Genomic DNA, 19,475 nt, shown 5'->3' on the forward strand with positions numbered 1-19,475 from the left:
TCTGGTCGTCCTGCCTTGAGCAAAAGCGTTAATGACCTTTGTGAGAGCATTGGTCACCTGTATTCGGTAAGAGGCCAATTGGTCACTATACGTGTGGTGGAGGTTCTCACTTTTTCAAGCACCTATTAGACGGATTTCCTCACTTGCCATGGTGCATGGGTGGATTGGACTGTTCCAGAATTTTATCGTTATTTTTTATTGTATTTACATTTCCATATATACATAGGATTTCTTTTTCAGCGCTGCATTTTATATTTCACTTGCTATGATCGTAAACCCTTGCGGATTATTCTGTAATATCTGATCATTCTTTAGCCCCTGCTTGGGCGATTTATATGCTTGCTTTTCCAATACTGATTTATAGAACCAATAAATACATTAAAACAGAAAATAAAAGGGAAAAAAAAACTAAACAAAAGGCGAACCACATCTAGGGACTGATAAGCTAAAAAATATAAAATGCTTGTCCTTGGGTTTAGGCATGCTTTATGGTCTTAGTCCTGCATATTCATTTTCATTTTAGTTCTCCTTAAGGCCCCTTTCACACAGACCGCTCCGTCGGCGGACTCCGTTTTTCTCAGCGGGGGATCGATCTGCCAATTCCCCGCTGAGAAGGGGACGGCAGCTGTGTCTCCGCGCTGTGTGCAGAGAGAGAGCTGTCAGATCCCCACTGTTCTCTAGGGGGGGAATCCCATCCCATCTGATCCGCCAGACGGATGGAAAATAGGGTTTCCAGCCGTCCGGATTTGATAGACAGGATCGTATGTCAGCGGACATCTCTCCGCTGACATCCGATGCCCTATAGAGATGCATGGGGCATCCGTTCAGATCCGCCTGAAAAACTGACAGGCGGATCTGAGTGGTCTGCAAGTGTGAAAGGGGCCTTAGTGTCAGTTCACACCGCAGAAACGCAGTCCAGATGTGTTCCGGATGCATTCCTGCAAGCTCGTTTTTGATGCATATTGATCCAGTGTGTTTTTTCCCCTCTTTTTTCCCCAAAGAGTTTTTTCCTTTTGCTGTGATGTGTTCCACCACATTTTTTATGCGTTTTGCCACATTCCAGTGTAGTTCCTTGCAGAAAAAATGCAGCATGTCCTAATTTTGTTACAACAAACATTTGGAAGATGGTAGGCGCAAGGGCAGTAAATCTCAGTCTGTTAAAGTTCATATAAATGGGCTGGCAGTCCTAGAAGATCGAAGCAGAAGAGGAAACGCTTGAGAAAGGAACACACATGCTCGGAATTAGCACGGCGCATGCTCTGAAATGCGTCGCTAAGCATCTTGGTCTTGTGATGTCACCACCACTAACGCCGCCTGTCCTGTGCTGCGGTCCATGCTGCAATCCTTCAGGGCAGGAAGCACTACACTGCAGACTTCCTCCAACAGCTCCAGAGTTACCAACGCGGCTTTCCCAGCGATACAGGCGGACTACCTCCATGGCACTGTGGACCATCCATTACAGATGAGCCTATTGTTTAACCACTTGTGTGAGTAGCCCAAATTAGGGGCATAATAAATTTCACTTGTTCTACTACATTTAGTGGCGCTTTTGCTCTTTTGCTTCCTGTCCTACTTTTGTTGACTTACTGGAATACACTGCAGTGGTGTGAATTTTCCATTGAAATCCATGTAACAAACTGTCCATGCATTTATGATGCAGATCAAAAAACACACTGGATGTGGTACATGTGGAACCCTTAGGGCTGGTTCATACCAGATGCCTCACTGCATTTTTAATCTGCATCAAAAACACATGCACAGTGTTTTCCATGTTTTCCATAGGCCCTAGACAGTGGTGGCCCATCCATTGGGGGCGCAGGGGCGCCGCCCCCCCATCCATGTGTTCGGCCCCCTAATCTACATGAAGGGCACCGGACGCATGGATTCCAATGTTTTTTTTGATGCATGTGATTAGAGCCAGAGGCTCTAATAGGCTTCAAAAGAGGGTGGGCTTGGGGCGCAGAGCACTGTGCCCTGAGCCCACCCATTTGTGTGACAATAGCAGATGAATATTCACTATTGTCACATGGATTCTCCTCCTGGCCAATCAGGAAGTGGGTCCTGAGACCCGTTTCCCAATTGGCCGAAAGGAGAAGCCATGCTTTTGGCCAAGGAGGAGGAGGAGGAAGGAGACTGAGGAGAAGCCACCGCCGCCGCTGCTGCCTGCCCTCCACATGTTCACGGTGAGTGAGCCGGTGACCGGGGGGGGGGGTATGGTGTGCGGGCTGGTGTGGTCCTGTCCAGGGGGGGGAATGGTGTGGGCCGTCTGCCGCCCCTCCCCCCCGGCCCATGGAGCACCAGCCACTACTGCCCCTAGATCACATCAGTGCAGTGTGTTCCAATGCAGTCAACAAAAGTAGAACATGCTGCATTTTTTCTGCATTGAACGCAGCAAAAAGCATCAAAAACACACCAGAATGCAGCAGAATGAACGCACATGTCCTGAGTTGAGATGAAAAAAAGGGGAAAACCGCACCAGAATGTATCAAAAACGCACCAGAACACATTAAAATACGCACATGCAAATTGCATTCGTACACAGAAAATGTGATGTGAACCGGCCCTTAAAGTGTACCTGTCACATTGGTGAATATTTTGTAGGCCGGATAGTTATGCTACTGAAAAGCAACTCATCAATTTTCAAGAATAAAAAGAAAAAAAAGAAAATAAAACGTTGTTTGCTGCACACATCTTGTCTGTGTGCCAACATATTCCGGCACTTGTCAGATTTACACATGTACGATCGTAAGCAACGCACGAGTGGTGTGACTGAAATTGCTTATGTTTGCACCTGGAATGTGTAATTAAAGACTGGCAGCTTGTTGTATTGAGCTGTGATGTAGGTTTTATAATGTTAGTGCTGACTTATGAATTTTCTACCATCACCAATAAACATCCGTGACAGCTACCTATTGTTGATTGAAAGACATCAATAACTGGCAAACGTCGTGTAGTGCTGGCCATGCTGTAGGAAGGAAGCTTAAAGGAAACCCGTCCTGAAAGAAATACGGAGGCTGCCTTCTCTGGCTTCCTTCACAAAATGCTAGTCGCCTAGCTGTCCTGCTGATCCAATGGCTCGGTGCTTGAAGCCAATGACCAGGAACAAGAACAAGCATTGGAAAAGTTAGAAGTGAGAACTCCTGCCCTGCTGCAAGCTTGTTCTGGGTCATTGAATCAGTGAACTGAAATCAATGGATCAGCAGGACAGCCAGACAACCAGCATTTTCACAAGGATAGGCTAGGAATTGCAGCTTCCATACTTTCCCCTTCTGAAATTTTTTTCAGGCTTCCTTTTCTTTATTCTTATCCTGCCAGTAACATATTTTATATCCAAGGGTGGCAAGCAAAGCTCACTCAATGGGACAGGAAGTATCTTTGGACCGCAGAACACCTCGTCCTTTACTCCCTGTTTACAGAGAGGACTGGGAAAGCTGATAACATTGTTTTGGATGTTGGTTCTGTACAGCAGAAGATACTGGATTTTTGGCAGGATTAACAGGTATTTTTCTGTACTTGCAAAAAATGTACTTAATTTAAAGTGATATTAAACCCAAAACCTAATATGCATTTGCACCCGATACCCAGAAGCGCAGGATCACGTACACTACCGTTCAAAAGTTTGGGGTCACCCAGACAATTTCATGTTTTCCACACTTTTATTCATCAAATTAAATGAAAAAAGGATAGAAAATACAGTCAAGACTTTGACGAGGTTAGAAATAATTATTTTTATTTGAAATAATAATTGTGTTCTTCATATTTTGGTTTCATCAAAGAATTATCCATCTGCAGCAATTACAGCCTTGCAGACCTTAAACATTCTAACTGTCAATTTGTTTAGGCAATCTGAAGAAATTTCACCCCACGCTTCCTGAAGCACCTCCCACAAGTTAAATTGGCTTGATGGGCACTTCTTATGTACCATATGGTCAAGCTCATATGGTTGAGATCTGGTGACTGCGCTGGCCACTCTATTACAGACAGAATACAGCTGACTGCTTCTTCCCTAAATAGTTCTTGCATAGTTTGGAGGTGTGCTTTGGGTCATTGTCCTGTTGTAGGAGGAAATTGGCTCCAATCAAGTGCTGTCCACAGTGTATGGCATGGCGTTGCAAAATGGAGTGATAGCCTTAATTATTCAAAATGTATTTTACCTTGTACAAATCTCCCACTTTACAATCACCAAAGCAGCCCCAGACCATCACATTACCTCCACCATGCTTGACAGATGGCGTCAGGCACTCCTTCACCATCCGTTCACTTGTTCTGCGTCTCACAAATGTTCTTCTGTGTGATCCAAACACCTCAAACTTGGATTCGTCTGTCCATAACACTTTTTTTCCAATCTTCCTTTGTCCAATGTCTGTGTTCTTTTGCCCATCTTAATCTTTTCATTTTATTGGCCAGTCTAAGATATGGCTTTTTCTTTGCCACTCTACCTAGAAGGCCAGCATCCTGGAGTCGCCTCTTCACTGTGGACGTTGAGACTGGCGTTTTGTGGGTACCATTTAATGAAGCTGCCAGTTGAGGACCTGTGAGGCATCTATTTCTCAAACTAGAGACTCTAATGTATTTGTCCTCTTGCTTAGTTGTGCATCGGGGCCTCCCACTTCTCTTTTTATTCTGGTTAGAGCCGTTTGTGCTGTTCTCTGAAGGGACTAGTACACACACCGTTGTAGGAACTCTTCAGTGTCTTGGCTATTTCTCGCATGGAATAGCCTTCATTTCTCAGAACAAGAATAGAGTGTCGAGTTTCAGGAGAAAGTTCTCTTTTTCTGGCCATTTTGAGAGTATAATCGAACCCACAAATGCTGATGCTCCAGATACTCAACTTGCTCAAAGGAAGGCCAGTTTTATAGCTTCACAAATCAGCACAACAGTTTTCAGCTGTGCTAATGTAATTGCACAAGGGTGTTTTGTAATCATCAATTAGCCTTTTAACACGATTAGCTAACACAATGTACCATTAAAACACAGGAGTGATGGTTGCTGGAATTGGGCCTCTGTACATGTAGATATTCCAGTAAAAATCAGCCGTTTCCAGCTAGAATAGTCATTTACCACATTAACAATTTCTAGACTGTATTTCTGATTAATTTAATGTTATCTTCATTGAAAAAAGCAATGCTTTTCTTTCAAAAAATAAGGACGATTCTAGGTGATCCCAAACTTTTGAACGGTAGTGTATATATACGTGATCCTGCATAGCGCGGTCGCCCTGTAGCAGTAAATGTGCTATAGGGTGGTCAGCAAGCGGTTAAGGTCCACCCACTCTGGAGGAATGAATACAGTAGCATTCCCAGTCTGGGGGGGAGGGGGGGGAGTGATAGATGTACTAGCGGATATAAATACACTAGCAAATTGAAACATAACTCCAACTAATACTTTATAAGCAGTTAGAGCTAACAGTGTTTTTTCCTTTAGGGATAAAGGGTTTCCATAAATAAATAAAAGCTGATTATTGTAAGCACCCCTGACATTCTTAAATGGTTTTGCTTATCCCTGTAACTGATACATTCTGCTGGTGAGCTTGTTGTTTTGAAACAGACTGATTAAATAGCTGGATCACCAGATGAAATTAAAAGAAAGAAAGCCTAAAAAATAAAAAATAAATGCAGCCACATCTAAGAATTAGTAAGCTGCACTATAATAAATGTTTGCTTTTGGGTTTAATACTGCATAAAAAAAAAAGAAAACAAATGCAACCAACACATCTAAGGACTGGTAAGCTGCAATACATTTTTGGTATTGGGTTTAGATATAGTTTAGGATCCTCTCTTCTCTAATTTCCATTTTAGGAGCAATATCTCGTTTGGTATAGAATAGCAATTTTTCCATAACAATTGCAGATGTACAATATTATCCAAATGTGTGTTAGGACTAAAGAACACCTTGGTATGAATGTAAGGAGAGCACTAGATTTCTGGCAGAACCAACAGCTATGTATTGCACTTATTGAAAAGATAACTTAGTAGTATATTTAACAGACCAAAAGGGAGCATCACCTCTTTATTGCACACACAAAGAAAAGCTGGCCACCCACAGTCAGATTTGACCTGTCAGATCAACACATTTACAAACACATTGCAATTTGCACACAATTTCAACTATTTGCAACCAATTTTCATCACAAAAATAACTGAACAATTCAAGACAGCATACCGTTCACACTTTAACTCCTGGCACAAAAATTTTCATTTAATTATATTTCTCTATAGCCACAAAGGATGTTAAACTACTCTGTATGCACGTTGTGAGCACCACATTATCGAAAAACACAGATATTACCTTGCAAAAGTGGTAGTGACATCATCACTGCGCTGTACACAGCCAGTGCAGAGAGCAGAACTGTGGGTGGGACCCACTAGGCTGTAGAAAAATACAGTAGTGGGGGGGGGGGGGGGGGTACAAGGCCAGTCAACCTGCACAAATATAGAGCAGCAGTGATTGGTCTTTATTACAGGAAATCCTACAGAGAGGCAAAGTGTAGGTGTTATTTCATCCTTACTACCCAGATTTGGAAGAGTTGTAAAAGGGACTCCAGATTCTGGTAAAATGATGTATACTTCTTTTATTTGAATTCCTGGTGCCCAAAATCTAGCCTTAGGACTCTCGTGCTCAGACAATTTCCTGTAGTGTGTCTGTAGTCTTTGACCATCTCCTGTAGTGTGTCTGTAGTCTTTGGCCATCTCCTGTAGGGTGTCTGTGGTCTTTGGCCATCTCCTGTAGGGTGTCTGTGGTCTTTGGCCATCTCCTGTAGTGTGTCTGTAGTCTTTGGCCATCTCCTGTAGCGTGTCTGTGGTCTTTGGCCATCTCCTGTAGTGTGTCTGTAGTCTTTGACCATCTCCTGTAGTGTGTCTGTGGTCTTTGGCCATCTCCTGTAGTGTGTCTTTGGTCTTTGGCCATCTCCTGTAGTGTGTCTGTAGTCTTTGACCATCTCCTGTAGGGTGTCTGTGGTCTTTGGCCATCTCCTGTAGTGTGTCTGTAGTCTTTGGCCATCTCCTGTAGTGTGTCTTTGGTCTTTGGCCATCTCCTGTAGTGTGTCTGTAGTCTTTGACCATCTCCTGTAGTGTGTCTGTGGTCTTTGGCCATCTCCTGTAGTGTGTCTTTGGTCTTTGGCCATCTCCTGTAGTGTGTCTGTAGTCTTTGACCATCTCCTGTAGTGTGTCTGTAGTCTTTGGCCATCTCCTGTAGTGTATCTATGGTTTTTGACCATCTCCTGTAGTGTGTCTGTAGTCTTTGGCCATCTCCTGTAGTGTATCTATGGTTTTTGACCATCTCCTGTAGTGTGTCTGTGGTCTTTGACCGTGTCATGTAGTGTGTCTATGGTCTTTGACCATCTCCTGTAGTGTGTCTGTGGTCTTTGACCGTCTCATGTAGTGTGTCTGTGGTCTTTGACCATCTCCTGTAGCGTGTCTGCTGATTTAGACAATATCTGTTTTGCCCTAGGTCCAGCTTTATTTATTTTTTCTTTTTCAGTGGACACTATTGGCGGTAGAGCGCAATCATTTATTTTAAAAGATCGAAAGCTGGTTGAAATTGACTAAAATAGCTAAAATTTGCCCTATGTGTTGCCAGCTTAGGGACTATCTCCTGTAGTGTGTCTTTGGTCTTTGGCCATCTCCTGTAGTGTGTCTGTAGTCTTTGACCATCTCCTGTAGTGTGTCTGTGGTCTTTGACCATCTCCTGTAGTGTGTCTGTGGTCTTTGGCCATCTCCTGTAGTGTGTCTGTAGTCTTTGACCATCTCCTGTAGTGTGTCTGTGGTCTTTGGCCATCTCCTGTAGTGTGTCTGTAGTCTTTGGCCATCTCCTGTAGTGTGTCTGTAGTCTTTGACCATCTCCTGTAGTGTGTCTGTGGTCTTTGGCCATCTCCTGTAGTGTGTATGTGGTCTTTGGCCATCTCCTGTAGTGTGTCTGTGGTCTTTGACCATCTCCTGTAGTGTATCTATGGTTTTTGACCATCTCCTGTAGTGTGTCTGTGGTCTTTGACCGTCTCATGTAGTGTGTCTATGGTCTTTGACCATCTCCTGTAGTGTGTCTGTAGTCTTTGGCCATCTCCTGTAGTGTGTCTGTAGTCTTTGGCCATCTCCTGTAGTGTGTATGTGGTCTTTGACCATCTCCTGTAGTGTGTCTGTAGTCTTTGGCCATCTCCTGTAGTGTGTCTGTAGTCTTTGGCCATCTCCTGTAGTGTGTCTGTGGTCTTTGACCATCTCCTGTAGTGTGTCTGTAGTCTTTGGCCATCTCCTGTAGTGTGTCTGTAGTCTTTGGCCATCTCCTGTAGTGTGTCTGTGGTCTTTGACCATCTCCTGTAGTGTATCTATGGTTTTTGACCATCTCCTGTAGTGTGTCTGTGGTCTTTGACCGTCTCATGTAGTGTGTCTATGGTCTTTGGCCATCTCCTGTAGTGTGTCTGTGGTCTTTGACCATCTCCTGTAGTGTGTCTGTGGTCTTTGACAGTCTCATGTAGTGTATCTATGGTTTTTGACCATCTCCTGTAGTGTGTCTGTGGTCTTTGACCATCTCCTGTAGTGTGTCTGTGGTCTTTGACCATCTCCTGTAGTGTGTCTATGGTCTTTGACCATCTCCTGTAGCGTGTCTGCTGATTTAGACAATATCTGTTTTGCCCTAGGTCCAGCTTTATTTATTTTTTCTTTTTCAGTGGACACTATTGGCGGTAGAGCGCAATCATTTATTTTAAAAGATCGAAAGCTGGTTGAAATTGACTAAAATAGCTAAAATTTGCCCTATGTGTTGCCAGCTTAGGGACTATTTGACTCTATGGTAAAGTGACCCTGTCAATTTGGGCTCTGAAATGAAGTCAAGACTGTTCTAATGACAAACTAATTTTTCAGCGACTTCTTAAAGATAGGACTATTGTAGCCTTGTGGCAAATAACATCAGCTATACATCATGTGTTTTTTCATACCAAGAATGCTACAAATGCTTGCATCTTCATACACAAAAGAATTTATTTATAAAAAACTTGGCAAGCTATTTATTCTGTGCAACTACGTGTACATTTGTACTGTGCAAATAGGGGCAACTGTTATTAAGCTATTTTCTTTCCAAGTTGAATGATATTTTTTATATAGAATAGGGTGAATCAGGATAATATCCCATTACTGCCACTAGATGGAGCTAACGATCATAATAAATAAGTATTTACAATCAGCCTCATCTATTGGGCATAATGAAGAGCCATTGGTACTTTTAGTAGACAGGTACCATCAAATGGGACTCACCTGTCTTGCTGTCCACAGTGAAATGCTTCTCTCCTTCTAGGACGCTGTACACCACTCTTGCACTGCTACCATAAGCTGGGTCATCAGCATCCCACGCTGATACAGCCATCACAGACGTTCCTGTACAAAGCAAAGACACAAAGTTATAAAACATCTACTCACCTTGTCTTGGCCATTTTACTCTGTCAAGAAGACTTACCCACTGGGGACAGCTCTGCAACGCTTCCAATGTAAGGTGCCTGCAGGAATCGAGGCTCACTGTCATTAATATCCTGAACCTTAATGATGAATTCAGACTCTGGCTCAAGTAATCTGTCTGTGTTTCTGTCTCTGGCCTGGGCGCGCAATGTGTAAAAGGTCTTGTGCTCCCGATCCAAACGCTCAGTGGCATGGATGTCTCCAGTGAGTTCATCGATGATAAAGATGGATCCAGCACCCTCGCCAGAAATTGTGTATTTGATGGAGCCATCGCCTTCATCTGAATCTGAATGAATCTGAGGGATAGAGGGAGAAAGGGGTTACTTTCACTGCTTATATACATAAAATAGTAATGTTCATGATTTTAGTTTTGAAGACTGAGTCTGTCAGGGACTCAATACCCTGCGCAGGCGCACTGGCATCGCTAACCGTCGAACGCCTATGCGCATGCGCTGAGGCTACCTTTGTAGAGTTCGAGGCTGCCTTGGTAGAGTTTGAGGCTACGTTGGTAGAGTTCGAGGCTACCTTGGTAGAGTTTGAGGCTACCTTGGTAGAGTTCGAGGCTACCTTGGTAGAGTTCGAAGCTACCTTGGTGGAAGTTCGAGGCTACCTTGGTGGAAGTTCGAGGCTACCTCAATGTAGTTTGAGGCTACCAAATTGGCGCCAAAACGGCCTATTTAAACACAGCTGTCACTCTAGGTGATTGCTGTGTTGTCTTCAGCTCTCCTGTATCCTGTGCCTGTTATATCTGCTGTTCCTGTTTACCTGACCCGGCTTGTTTTTGGATTCTGATTACCTGCTGCCCGCCCTGACCTTGGCTTGTCCTGACTATCCTCCTGTCTCGTCCTGATCTGTTTACCTGCTACCGGCTATTGGTCCTGGACCTGTTCCTGGCTCTCCCAGGGAATCTGGGGGGCCGCGACCTGGTGTTAGCAAGCAGCCAAGTCTATCCCCACCATCTGGGGCCCTGGTGAAAACCGGCTAACGCCTAGACTCCACGCCTCTGGTGAACCTGTGCCACGCCAGTTACCCGGTAAGCCACTCCTCTTACGTCAGGCTCTGCCACGTTACCCCGTGACAGAGTCATAAAGCTGTTGTATTCACCCTGTCTCTGATAGCCACCAGTAAGTGATGGGAAATCCAAAATTTCTCAGTAGTCAACAGAACAGGAGGTGGGGTAAAATGTTCTAAAGATGTCACTTGGTCCAGTGACAGCTATCTATGAGAGGTTTTCAAATAAATCCGTGCTAGCGAAAAAATATATACTAATACAGCCGCTATGCACAATGTCCTGACATAAATATATATATATTACAAACTGTGCAGTGCTACAAACATTAGGACAAAACATACAATGAACATGTGATATAAAATATAAAGTCCAAAAAGTTTGAAGAAGGTAGGTCTAAGATGAGAAGTCCCACATGCCAGGATAGGTGGCAGAGAGCAAACAGGGTAGGTGTCACCAGCCAAACCACATACTGTGCTTACCAGAAGTCGTGTGGCCCCTATGTGGGGTCAATCTGCACTTCTTTAAACAGAAAACAGGATACTCCAGATCATTAGATATTCTCCCTAGTTTCCAAAGGTAATGGCACCATAGGAGAGTCAGACAACTGCAGTGAATGCAGTTGTGAATGCATATTTTAAAGCAATTGAAATTTAGATGCATTTTGTGTTCTGCACTGCAAACAAATGGTACTTGAATGCAGTTCACCGCTGCCTTGTAGTCTAAGATACACAGTTGGACACTCAGCGGTCTCAACCTTTTTTCAATTATGACACCCTTTAAAAGAAAAAAAAACGTAAATGTTACCTTTCAATTGGAAACTTGAGCCTGGGAGAAGTCACACAACCACCCCAATGAAAATAGCTTCACATCAAAAGCCGCTTTAACATCAGAGGTTCCCCCATCACATCAGAATCAAGTTCCTCCACCCCAGTCATCCATGTCTTTATGGACCTTGCTTTGTGCACTGGTGCCCAGTCATGTTGGAACAGAAAGGGCCATCCCTAAACTGTTCCCTCAAAATTAGGAGCATTAAATTGTCCAAAATGTCTTGGTATGCTGACGCCTTAGGAGTTCCCTTCACTGGAGCTAAGGGGCCAAGCTCAATCCCTGAAAAAACAAAAACCACACCATAATCCCCCCTCCACCAAATGATTTGGATCAATGCACAAAGCAAGGTCCATAAAGACATGGATGAGCGAGTTTGGGGTGGAGGAAGATGACTGGCCTGCGCATAATTCTGGCCTCAAACCGATAGAACACCTTTGGGATGAATTAGAGCTGAGATTGCAAAGCAAGCATTCTAGTCCAACATCAGTGCCTGACCTCACAAATGCGGTTCTGGAAGAATGGTCAAACATTCCCATAGACACACTCCTAAACCTTGTGGACAGCCTTCCCAGAAGAGTTGGAGCTGTTATACAGTGGGTACGGAAAATATTCAGACCCCCTTAAATTTTTCACTCTTTGTTATATTGCAGCCATTTGCTAAAATCATTTAGGTTCATTCTTCTTCCTCATGAATGTACACATAGCACCCCATACTGACAGAAAAACACAGAATTGTTGACATTGTTGCAGATTTATTAAAAAAGAAAAACTGAAATATCACATGGTCCTAAGTATTCAGACCCTTTGCTCAGTATTTAGTAGAAGCCCCCTTTTGATCTAATACAGCCAGGAGTCTTTTTGGGAAAGATGCAACAAGTCTTTCACACCTGGATTTGGGGATCCTCTGCCATTCCTCCTTGCAGATCCTCTCCAGTTCTGTCAGGTTGGATGGTAAACGTTGGTGGACAGCCATTTTTAGGTCTCTCCAGAGATGCTCAATTGGGTTACAAAGAGTGAAAAATTTAAGGGGGTCTGAATACTTTCCGTACCCACTGTAGCTGCAAAGGGTGGACCAACTCAATATTAAACCCTATGGACTAAGACTGGGATGCAATAATGTTCATATGCGTGTAGAAGCAGGCATCCCAATACTTTTGACAATATAGTGTATATGCATTTCAACTCTGCTTTTGTTTGCCTAAAGTTCCACTTTAATTGAATACTTGCCAGATAGTTGGGGCCATTATTTACACAGTTTTAACATTTACATGAGGTGGCTGATTAATATTGATTTTACTGTAATTACAACAAGGTGCCCGAGTCAAAAGAGGGAATTAAAAGAAACCTGTCATGAGAGAAATATAGGGGATGCATTAGTTAACCTCTTTCTGAAAATGCTAGTTGCCTGGTTGTTGTGATTACTAGCTTATTTGCTTTTTGAATCCCTGAACTAGAAAAGTGTGCTGATTAGTAAAGCTAATTTCTGCATACATGAATGGGGGGGGGGAAATCTCAATAATTTCAGACTCAGTATTTTACTTTTGACAGGTTTCCTTTAGAGTATGAAAGGGTAAGCTATTTTTTGTAGGGCTTTTCAAATCCCTTAACCCACAGTCTGAGAAGCAGAAAAATGTACTGTTTTTGAACCCAAACACAAAAACGTTAAGGACAAATTCCGATTTCACACGTTTACCCCTTATGGACTGGAGCAATTTTTATATTTTAGCTATGGGCCTATTGATTCAGCAAAAAAATGATCATTACTTAGGATAAAAAAGTAATACATATAGTATAAGGCTTTCTATTGGCAATATTGTCTTGCAATTTATTTGTAAAGTTAGGCTATAGGCCTCATGCACACAGGGTGTTTGAAAAAACGAGCTGCGAAGCCAGTTCTGACGCCAGGAAAGAGCAGCTGTAAAAACGTGCTTTTAGAAGCCTTTTGTATTGGCGTTAATTAATGTCTTAGCCACGTTTAGCAGCATTAGCATTTAGCAGCCTTTCTCTGCCCTCTTCTATTTTCCAACCTCAAATCCAACTACTACAGCTTAAAAACGTCTGACGTGGCCTAATGCTGTGGCGTTAAGCAGCCTTTAGCAGCGTCAGGCATCTTTACAGCTTAACACTGCTGCTCCAGAACTCGCTGGGCCTAGGTTTTTTTCACAGCTTAAAAACGCCTATGCCACTTACAGCCCCTAAAAGCCTGTGTGTGCATGAGGCCAGTGGCGTCACTAGGGTTGGTGTCACCCGGTGCGGTAACTCACGGTGTCACCCCAACCCCTTTCAATAATGTTTTTTTTACTAATGTAACTTGTAAATCATAGCTCCAATATAACACTAAATGTAATGGCAATAGCGACATTAATAACTAGGAGAATTAAAATGACCTTTAAATTACAATATCATATAAAAATAATAAAACACAGCTGTCAGGTCCCCATGCATCTCTATGGGGGAAATCGGATGGGAACGTCTGTCTGTTCTCATCCGATCCTATCCAATCCGATCCCCTGGACAGATGGAAAATAGGGTTTCCATCTGTCCAGATTTAATGGATCGGATTGGATGTCAGCGGTACAAAACAGGTATCAGTGCAACCCCAGTGTGTACCCAGCTTTACACAATGTTTCAGAGTGTTTAATGGACTCAAAGACAAAGCTCCTGGGCAAACAAATCTACATAGATAAAAATAAAGATAACAGGAAAAACATTTGTCATTGTTAGTACTCATGAACAAGAACACTATGGGTGAACATACACTATACAATCTGATTGTACAATCTCTGCACAATCTCTTTTAGATTTACCAAAACTTTGTAATATATGAACAAACCTAAACAATTAATTTAAATAGTATCCAATCAGGCAGGCCTTTGTACTACATCGTTGGTGGTAGATCCAAAAGATATTGTACAATCAGATTGTATAATGTATGGATAGCTGAAGGCTGTCCATAGATGGATGTTTGGTGCTGTGTGCGTCCCTGTGCCAGCTTCCCATTCATTTCTATTGGCACCTGCATCTGTGTGTCATATTAGAATACAGAGGCTGTGTCCAGGCAGACTCATGTCCCAGTAGAAATTAATGAGGTGGTGGCACTGGGATGCGCACACCTATGTACCCTCGTGCTGATAAAAGACAGCCCAGCATGGGAGACACATTGTTTGCACCCCTTGTTAAGAGTCCATTCAGACTAGCGCGACTTGTCAGGCGACTTGGTCTTCTGACAAGTCGCGGTCGGTCGCTCGCCATTGAGTAGTACAGGACCGGTTCTAATAGGAGCGACACAAGTCGCTCCGACTTCGAAAAAGGGTCCTGTACTACTTCGGGGCGACCTCGGAGCGACTTGCATAGACTTCAATTATATGAAGTCCCTGCAAGTCGCATCGAAGTTTGCAATGCACACTGTGCACCGCGACTTCACTGGTCGCCCCACAAAGTCGTGTCGTGCCAGTCTGAATGGGCTGTAATAGGTTCTTACTAAAAAAAAGAATGTGAAAGAACAGTTGTCTGCACACCTATATCAGTGATTAAAAAGCCTGAATTTTTACCTGTTAGCTGAGTAGATCGTGGTAGACTCAGCAGCACAGAGACAGGAGGAGGGAGAGCACCATTCAACTTTGCTGTACTGCTAGAGAGGAGGGAGTCAGAGGAAAGGGCACAGGAGGGGGGGGGGGGGTCACTACACAGAGGAGGAATGAGCTCTGAGATTGTCCAGAGCAGGGAGAGATAAAAACAGAAGGCTGGGGGGGGGTGGTGCTGATGTCCCACGGACATCGGAAAACTGTGAGAGAAATCAGGAGTGATAGAAAGGATTAGATAGGGGAGGGGGAAGCCGCTGTTCAGAAGCAGGAAAGTTGTGTACAGTATGCATCTATTCTGGAATCAATCGGGAAGCACTGATAGTCGGAGCTTTCCCACCCTCACCTGCCCCTCCTCCTCCACTCTGTCACTGGGGGAATAGTATAGCGCGCTGTGCAGGCAGGGGGCGGGTGCTACCATCTATTCTACATGCAGGAAGGAACATAGCCAGCCGCTCTCTATCTCTTACATTCGGCAGCATAATCTGTGCAGGGCAGGGTTGTACCCAGCAAACTGCGCCCTCTTCCCATACCGGTCCTGCTCAGTAGTACTATGCGGTGCAGCGGCGATGCGATGCCAGCCCGCATAGATGAGGGGCAGAGTGGTGTCACCCTCCCCCCGTGGACACCCTGGTGCGGTCCGCCCCCCCCGCACCTGCCTTGTGACGCCTCTGCATGAGGCCATAGAAAAGCATGGAGGGGCGTTTTTAAACTGCAAAAAAAAAAAAAAAAACGCCTGACGCTCCTAAAAGCAGCTGTAAAAACGCCCTGTGTGCATGAGGTCTTATACAGGGCTATGCAACCTTTGAGAGGTGGAGATCTACCTGAACAACATGACATACATGGCATCATGATCACCAGACTTCGGCTGCCTTATTTGTTTTTTTTTTTTAAGAAATTAACTAGCAAGGCCTAACTAAATAGTAAGGAAAACTTAGAAAAATATGATAAAACAAATGTCACTGTAAAAATAAAAATATACACTACCATAAAAGTGGACAGTGTCAATCAGTAGATCAGTGAACAGTGTTAATAGGACAGTGGACAGTGTCAGTAGAGCCGTGTACATGTCAGTAAGGCAGTAGGTAGTGTCAGTGGGGCAGTAGACTTAGTCAGTAGTCTTTTATTTTTATTATTTTAAAATTATTTTTATAATATTATTTTTATTTTTTTTAGGAGCCCCGTTGGGGGGCTTTGGTGAAATATCAGGGGTTTAAACAGACTCCTCATGTCTCAATATTGAGACAGAGAAAAGGACTGAGGACAGAGATTCCTCAATCCCTTTCTCTGCAGCCTCAGCTGCACTGGACAGTAAATGAATGGTAAGTGCTCTGTGCTGAGTGGCTTCCTGAACATTCACAAACGGAAGTATAGTAAACACAGTTTACTATGCTTCAATTATGAATGGACACAGTGAGCGATCAGTACTGATCACTCACTGTGTTCATTCAGAAAGGAAAGGGCCGGTAAATGCCATATTTTCTGGCCCCTTCCCCTGCTCTCTATCCTGAAACATGGGGTGTCAGGCAGCTGAAGAGGCAGAACAGGGACAGGAAGGGTGGTGGGGTGGGGTGGCACTTACTGGTACCGATCCCCTTTTTTCCTGCAGCCACCAACTGCTGGTGGGAGAGAGAGGAGGAGAGGTGGCTTTCAGAGGCTGCAAAAAGAAAGGGCATCAGTACCAGTAAATGCCACCCCCACCGCCATTTCTGTCCAAGTTTTCGGGGTCAGCAAGGAAGGATCGCAGTTTACTTGTCACCTATTCGCAATTGATAGATCGCAATAAACAGTTTGCCGTACCCAACTTTATAGAATCCTTGCTACTTTGAAAAACGTTACCATAGTTTGAACTCTTGTTACCTCCCTGTCTGCATGGCAGCGAGTGTCACAGGCATTTCCTAGATACTGTGACTGGTGCTTGTTTCTGTTAAAACAGAACTATTGTACAGCTATTGTTTAGGTTTGTAAAGGGTTACCTGTTGAGTTAATTCACCCCAGTCAACATCATTCTCAGCCAGTTGGGTTTGTTGGTCCACGAGCTGAAAAGTCTGCCTGCACTACTGCTGCCCTTGCTGAAGTCTCTTTTCTGAAATTAACAATTGCTTGACTCTGACCCTTTTGCTCTATTACTTTTGTAGCCAGGTGCTTGGCTAAGAATGGAGAGAGAATCTACTGTAATCAAGAGATTTTACACTGCGTTTCCCAGAGAGAGATTGCCAGAAGGTAGGGAAGGAGCTGCATTTTATCAGGCTGTACAGGCTTATCTTGCCGTAGGGGAGACTGGAGAGTGCATATCACTGTCCAGTGTGCACCTGTCGGCGGCCTGAGCGAGATCCAGAGCACTGAGTTTGGGGGGTGCCAACAGCCAAAAACCACCTGGGTGCAGAGCAGAGAGTAGACTAATCACTGTATGTGACTTCATGGTGAGCTGCAATATTGCTGAGACTGGTGAGCTGCTGTAGTAGGGATTTACTATTTGCTGATAGAGAGACTGACCCCTTTAAGAACTGACCATACAGCCATCTAATAGCTGCCTTATTGCTGCCTGTAGGCCTGACTGTGACTATTCTTATGTGCATCAATGGTACAGCTGGGCCCCAATGCTAGCCAGCTGAAGAGTTAAGACTAAAGAATGTCCCTTTACAGCTACTGCACAGCGAACTTTAGCTATTGCTTATGCTAAGAGGTACCTCTCAGGGGATATTGCACCATATCCTAGACATTCTCCTAGAGTGCACTTTAAACTAGTTATAGTATTATTCTTCACATTGCAGTTAATGCTAATATGTACTGTTTATTTCTGACTTTGCTGATTCATGAGTTAATCCAATTCTAGTGGCACAGAACTATATTCTAAATTACCTTGGCTTCTGTTTCTTTGAATAGGATACATCTCTTTGCTGCCAAGGTACAAGGTCCTGAGGAAGCGATTTAATATGAAATGCTTCAACCTCTTGGATGATTAGCAGAGATGGTTTAAATGTCGTATCACATGATGTATACCACGAGAGCAATTTTTATTGTTTTTTATGCATTTTTAAGATTTTGTAATAAATATTGATGTTTTATACTAATGACACATGGCCATCCCTTTTTTTAGGTACCAGTAAAGTCCTAAATCACATTTTCATTTTTGTAACAAATCAAATTAATCTACCACTAGGGTTGAGCGGACACCTAGATGTCCGTGTTCGACGGGTTCGGCCGAACTTTAAAAAAAAGTCCGGGTCCGTGTCCCGGACTTTTACCGAACTTTTCCCGGACACCGAACCCCATTGAAGTCAATGGGGACCCGAACTTTAAGGCACTAAAATGGCTCTAAAACACCAAAGGAAAGGGCTAGAGTGCTGCAAATGGCAGCAAAACGTAATTAAGAGCATGGCAAGTGCTCTGCAAACAAATGTGGATAGGGAAATAACTTAAAACAACAAAAAAAAACAGAAAAATAAAACAATGTTCTTCTTCATCTCTGAAGGACGAGGCCCATATGGAGTAGGAGGGAGGTTGAGGTGGTGGTGGATGTGGCGGTGACATAGGCGTGCGCACAGGGTGTGCTGGGTGTGCCTGGGCACACCCTAATCACCTAGGGCACATAGCATTGCCAGTGAGGAGATGGGAAAGATCTCCCTGGGACCTGCTCTGCTCTATTTCTCCTTGCCTACAGGTACATGGCCCCGATACATTACTCTCCCTGCTGGCAAACACATGCATGTGTATTTCAACTTTGGGGTGCACACCTTAATGCAATAGGCTGCGCACACCTATGGGCGGTGTAGGTGGAAGCGGCGGTGGAGGAGGACCAGGGCCGGATTAACAGCATCATGGGCTTGGTGCTGAGGATTTTGAAGGGCCTTAGGGCCGTGCCTTGCCATGCACCCAGAGGAGGAAGGGTGCAGCCATGCATGCCTAATTCAACATGGGATGCTGTCTCTGAAGCCCATAAACACATCCATGCATCGCCAACTGTCCCTCCTTGTCCGGCCTTCACGCTGTGTGGGGAGGTTCTGAGGGTGCTGCCTGGGGAAGCGAGCATAGAAGCCAGACTTCTGTGTTTACAAGTGACAGAAGAGCGGTAACAGTGAATATGGCCAACCCGGGGCCTATATAAAAGGTAGGGGCCTGGAGCTGCAGCTCCAATAGCCCCTACATTAATCTGGCCCTGAGGAGGAGGACGAGGTAGCCAACACTGCTTCTTTTCACAAATTTTAAATGAGGGTACACCCCAAAAGAGTGAGAAAGAGCAAAAATGGAACAATGGGTGGGTAAGGTCGGTATCCATTGCTATTCTGCATAAGGTACGGAAAAGTCCCGTGGGATCCATGCCTGGTTCATTTTAATGAACGTGAGCTTGTCCACATTGTCTCTGGACAGGCGGCTGCGCTTGTCTGTTATAACGCCCCCAGCCGTGCTAAATACCCGTTCAGATAATACACTGGCTGCAGGGCACGCCAGCACCTCCAAGGCGTAAAGGGCAAGCTCAGGCCATGTGCCCAATTTGGAGACCCAGAAGTTGAAGGGGGCAGACCCGTCATTCACTACATGTAGGCGTGTGCACACATACTGCTCCACCATGTTGGTAAAATGCTGCCTCCTGCTAAGACGTTCCATCTGAGC

At 44.2% G+C, this 19,475-nt stretch overlaps 1 protein-coding gene across 1 annotated transcript in view; it reads right to left on the minus strand.

Moving 5' to 3' along the window:
• CDH22 (cadherin 22) overlaps window positions 1-19,475 on the minus strand; it is a 207,685-nt gene that overhangs the window by 78,338 nt on the left and 109,872 nt on the right. The window contains exons 2-3 of the mRNA XM_082272064.1: window positions 9,442-9,736; window positions 9,243-9,362 (exon numbers count right to left, since the gene is read on the minus strand). Coding sequence (XP_082128190.1) covers window positions 9,243-9,362; window positions 9,442-9,736 — 415 coding nt within the window. The remainder of the gene's footprint in view (window positions 1-9,242; window positions 9,363-9,441; window positions 9,737-19,475) is intronic.

This window comes from Pelophylax lessonae (assembly GCF_965119305.1).
Source record: "Pelophylax lessonae genome assembly, chromosome: 11".
NCBI lineage: Eukaryota > Metazoa > Chordata > Amphibia > Anura > Ranidae > Pelophylax > Pelophylax lessonae.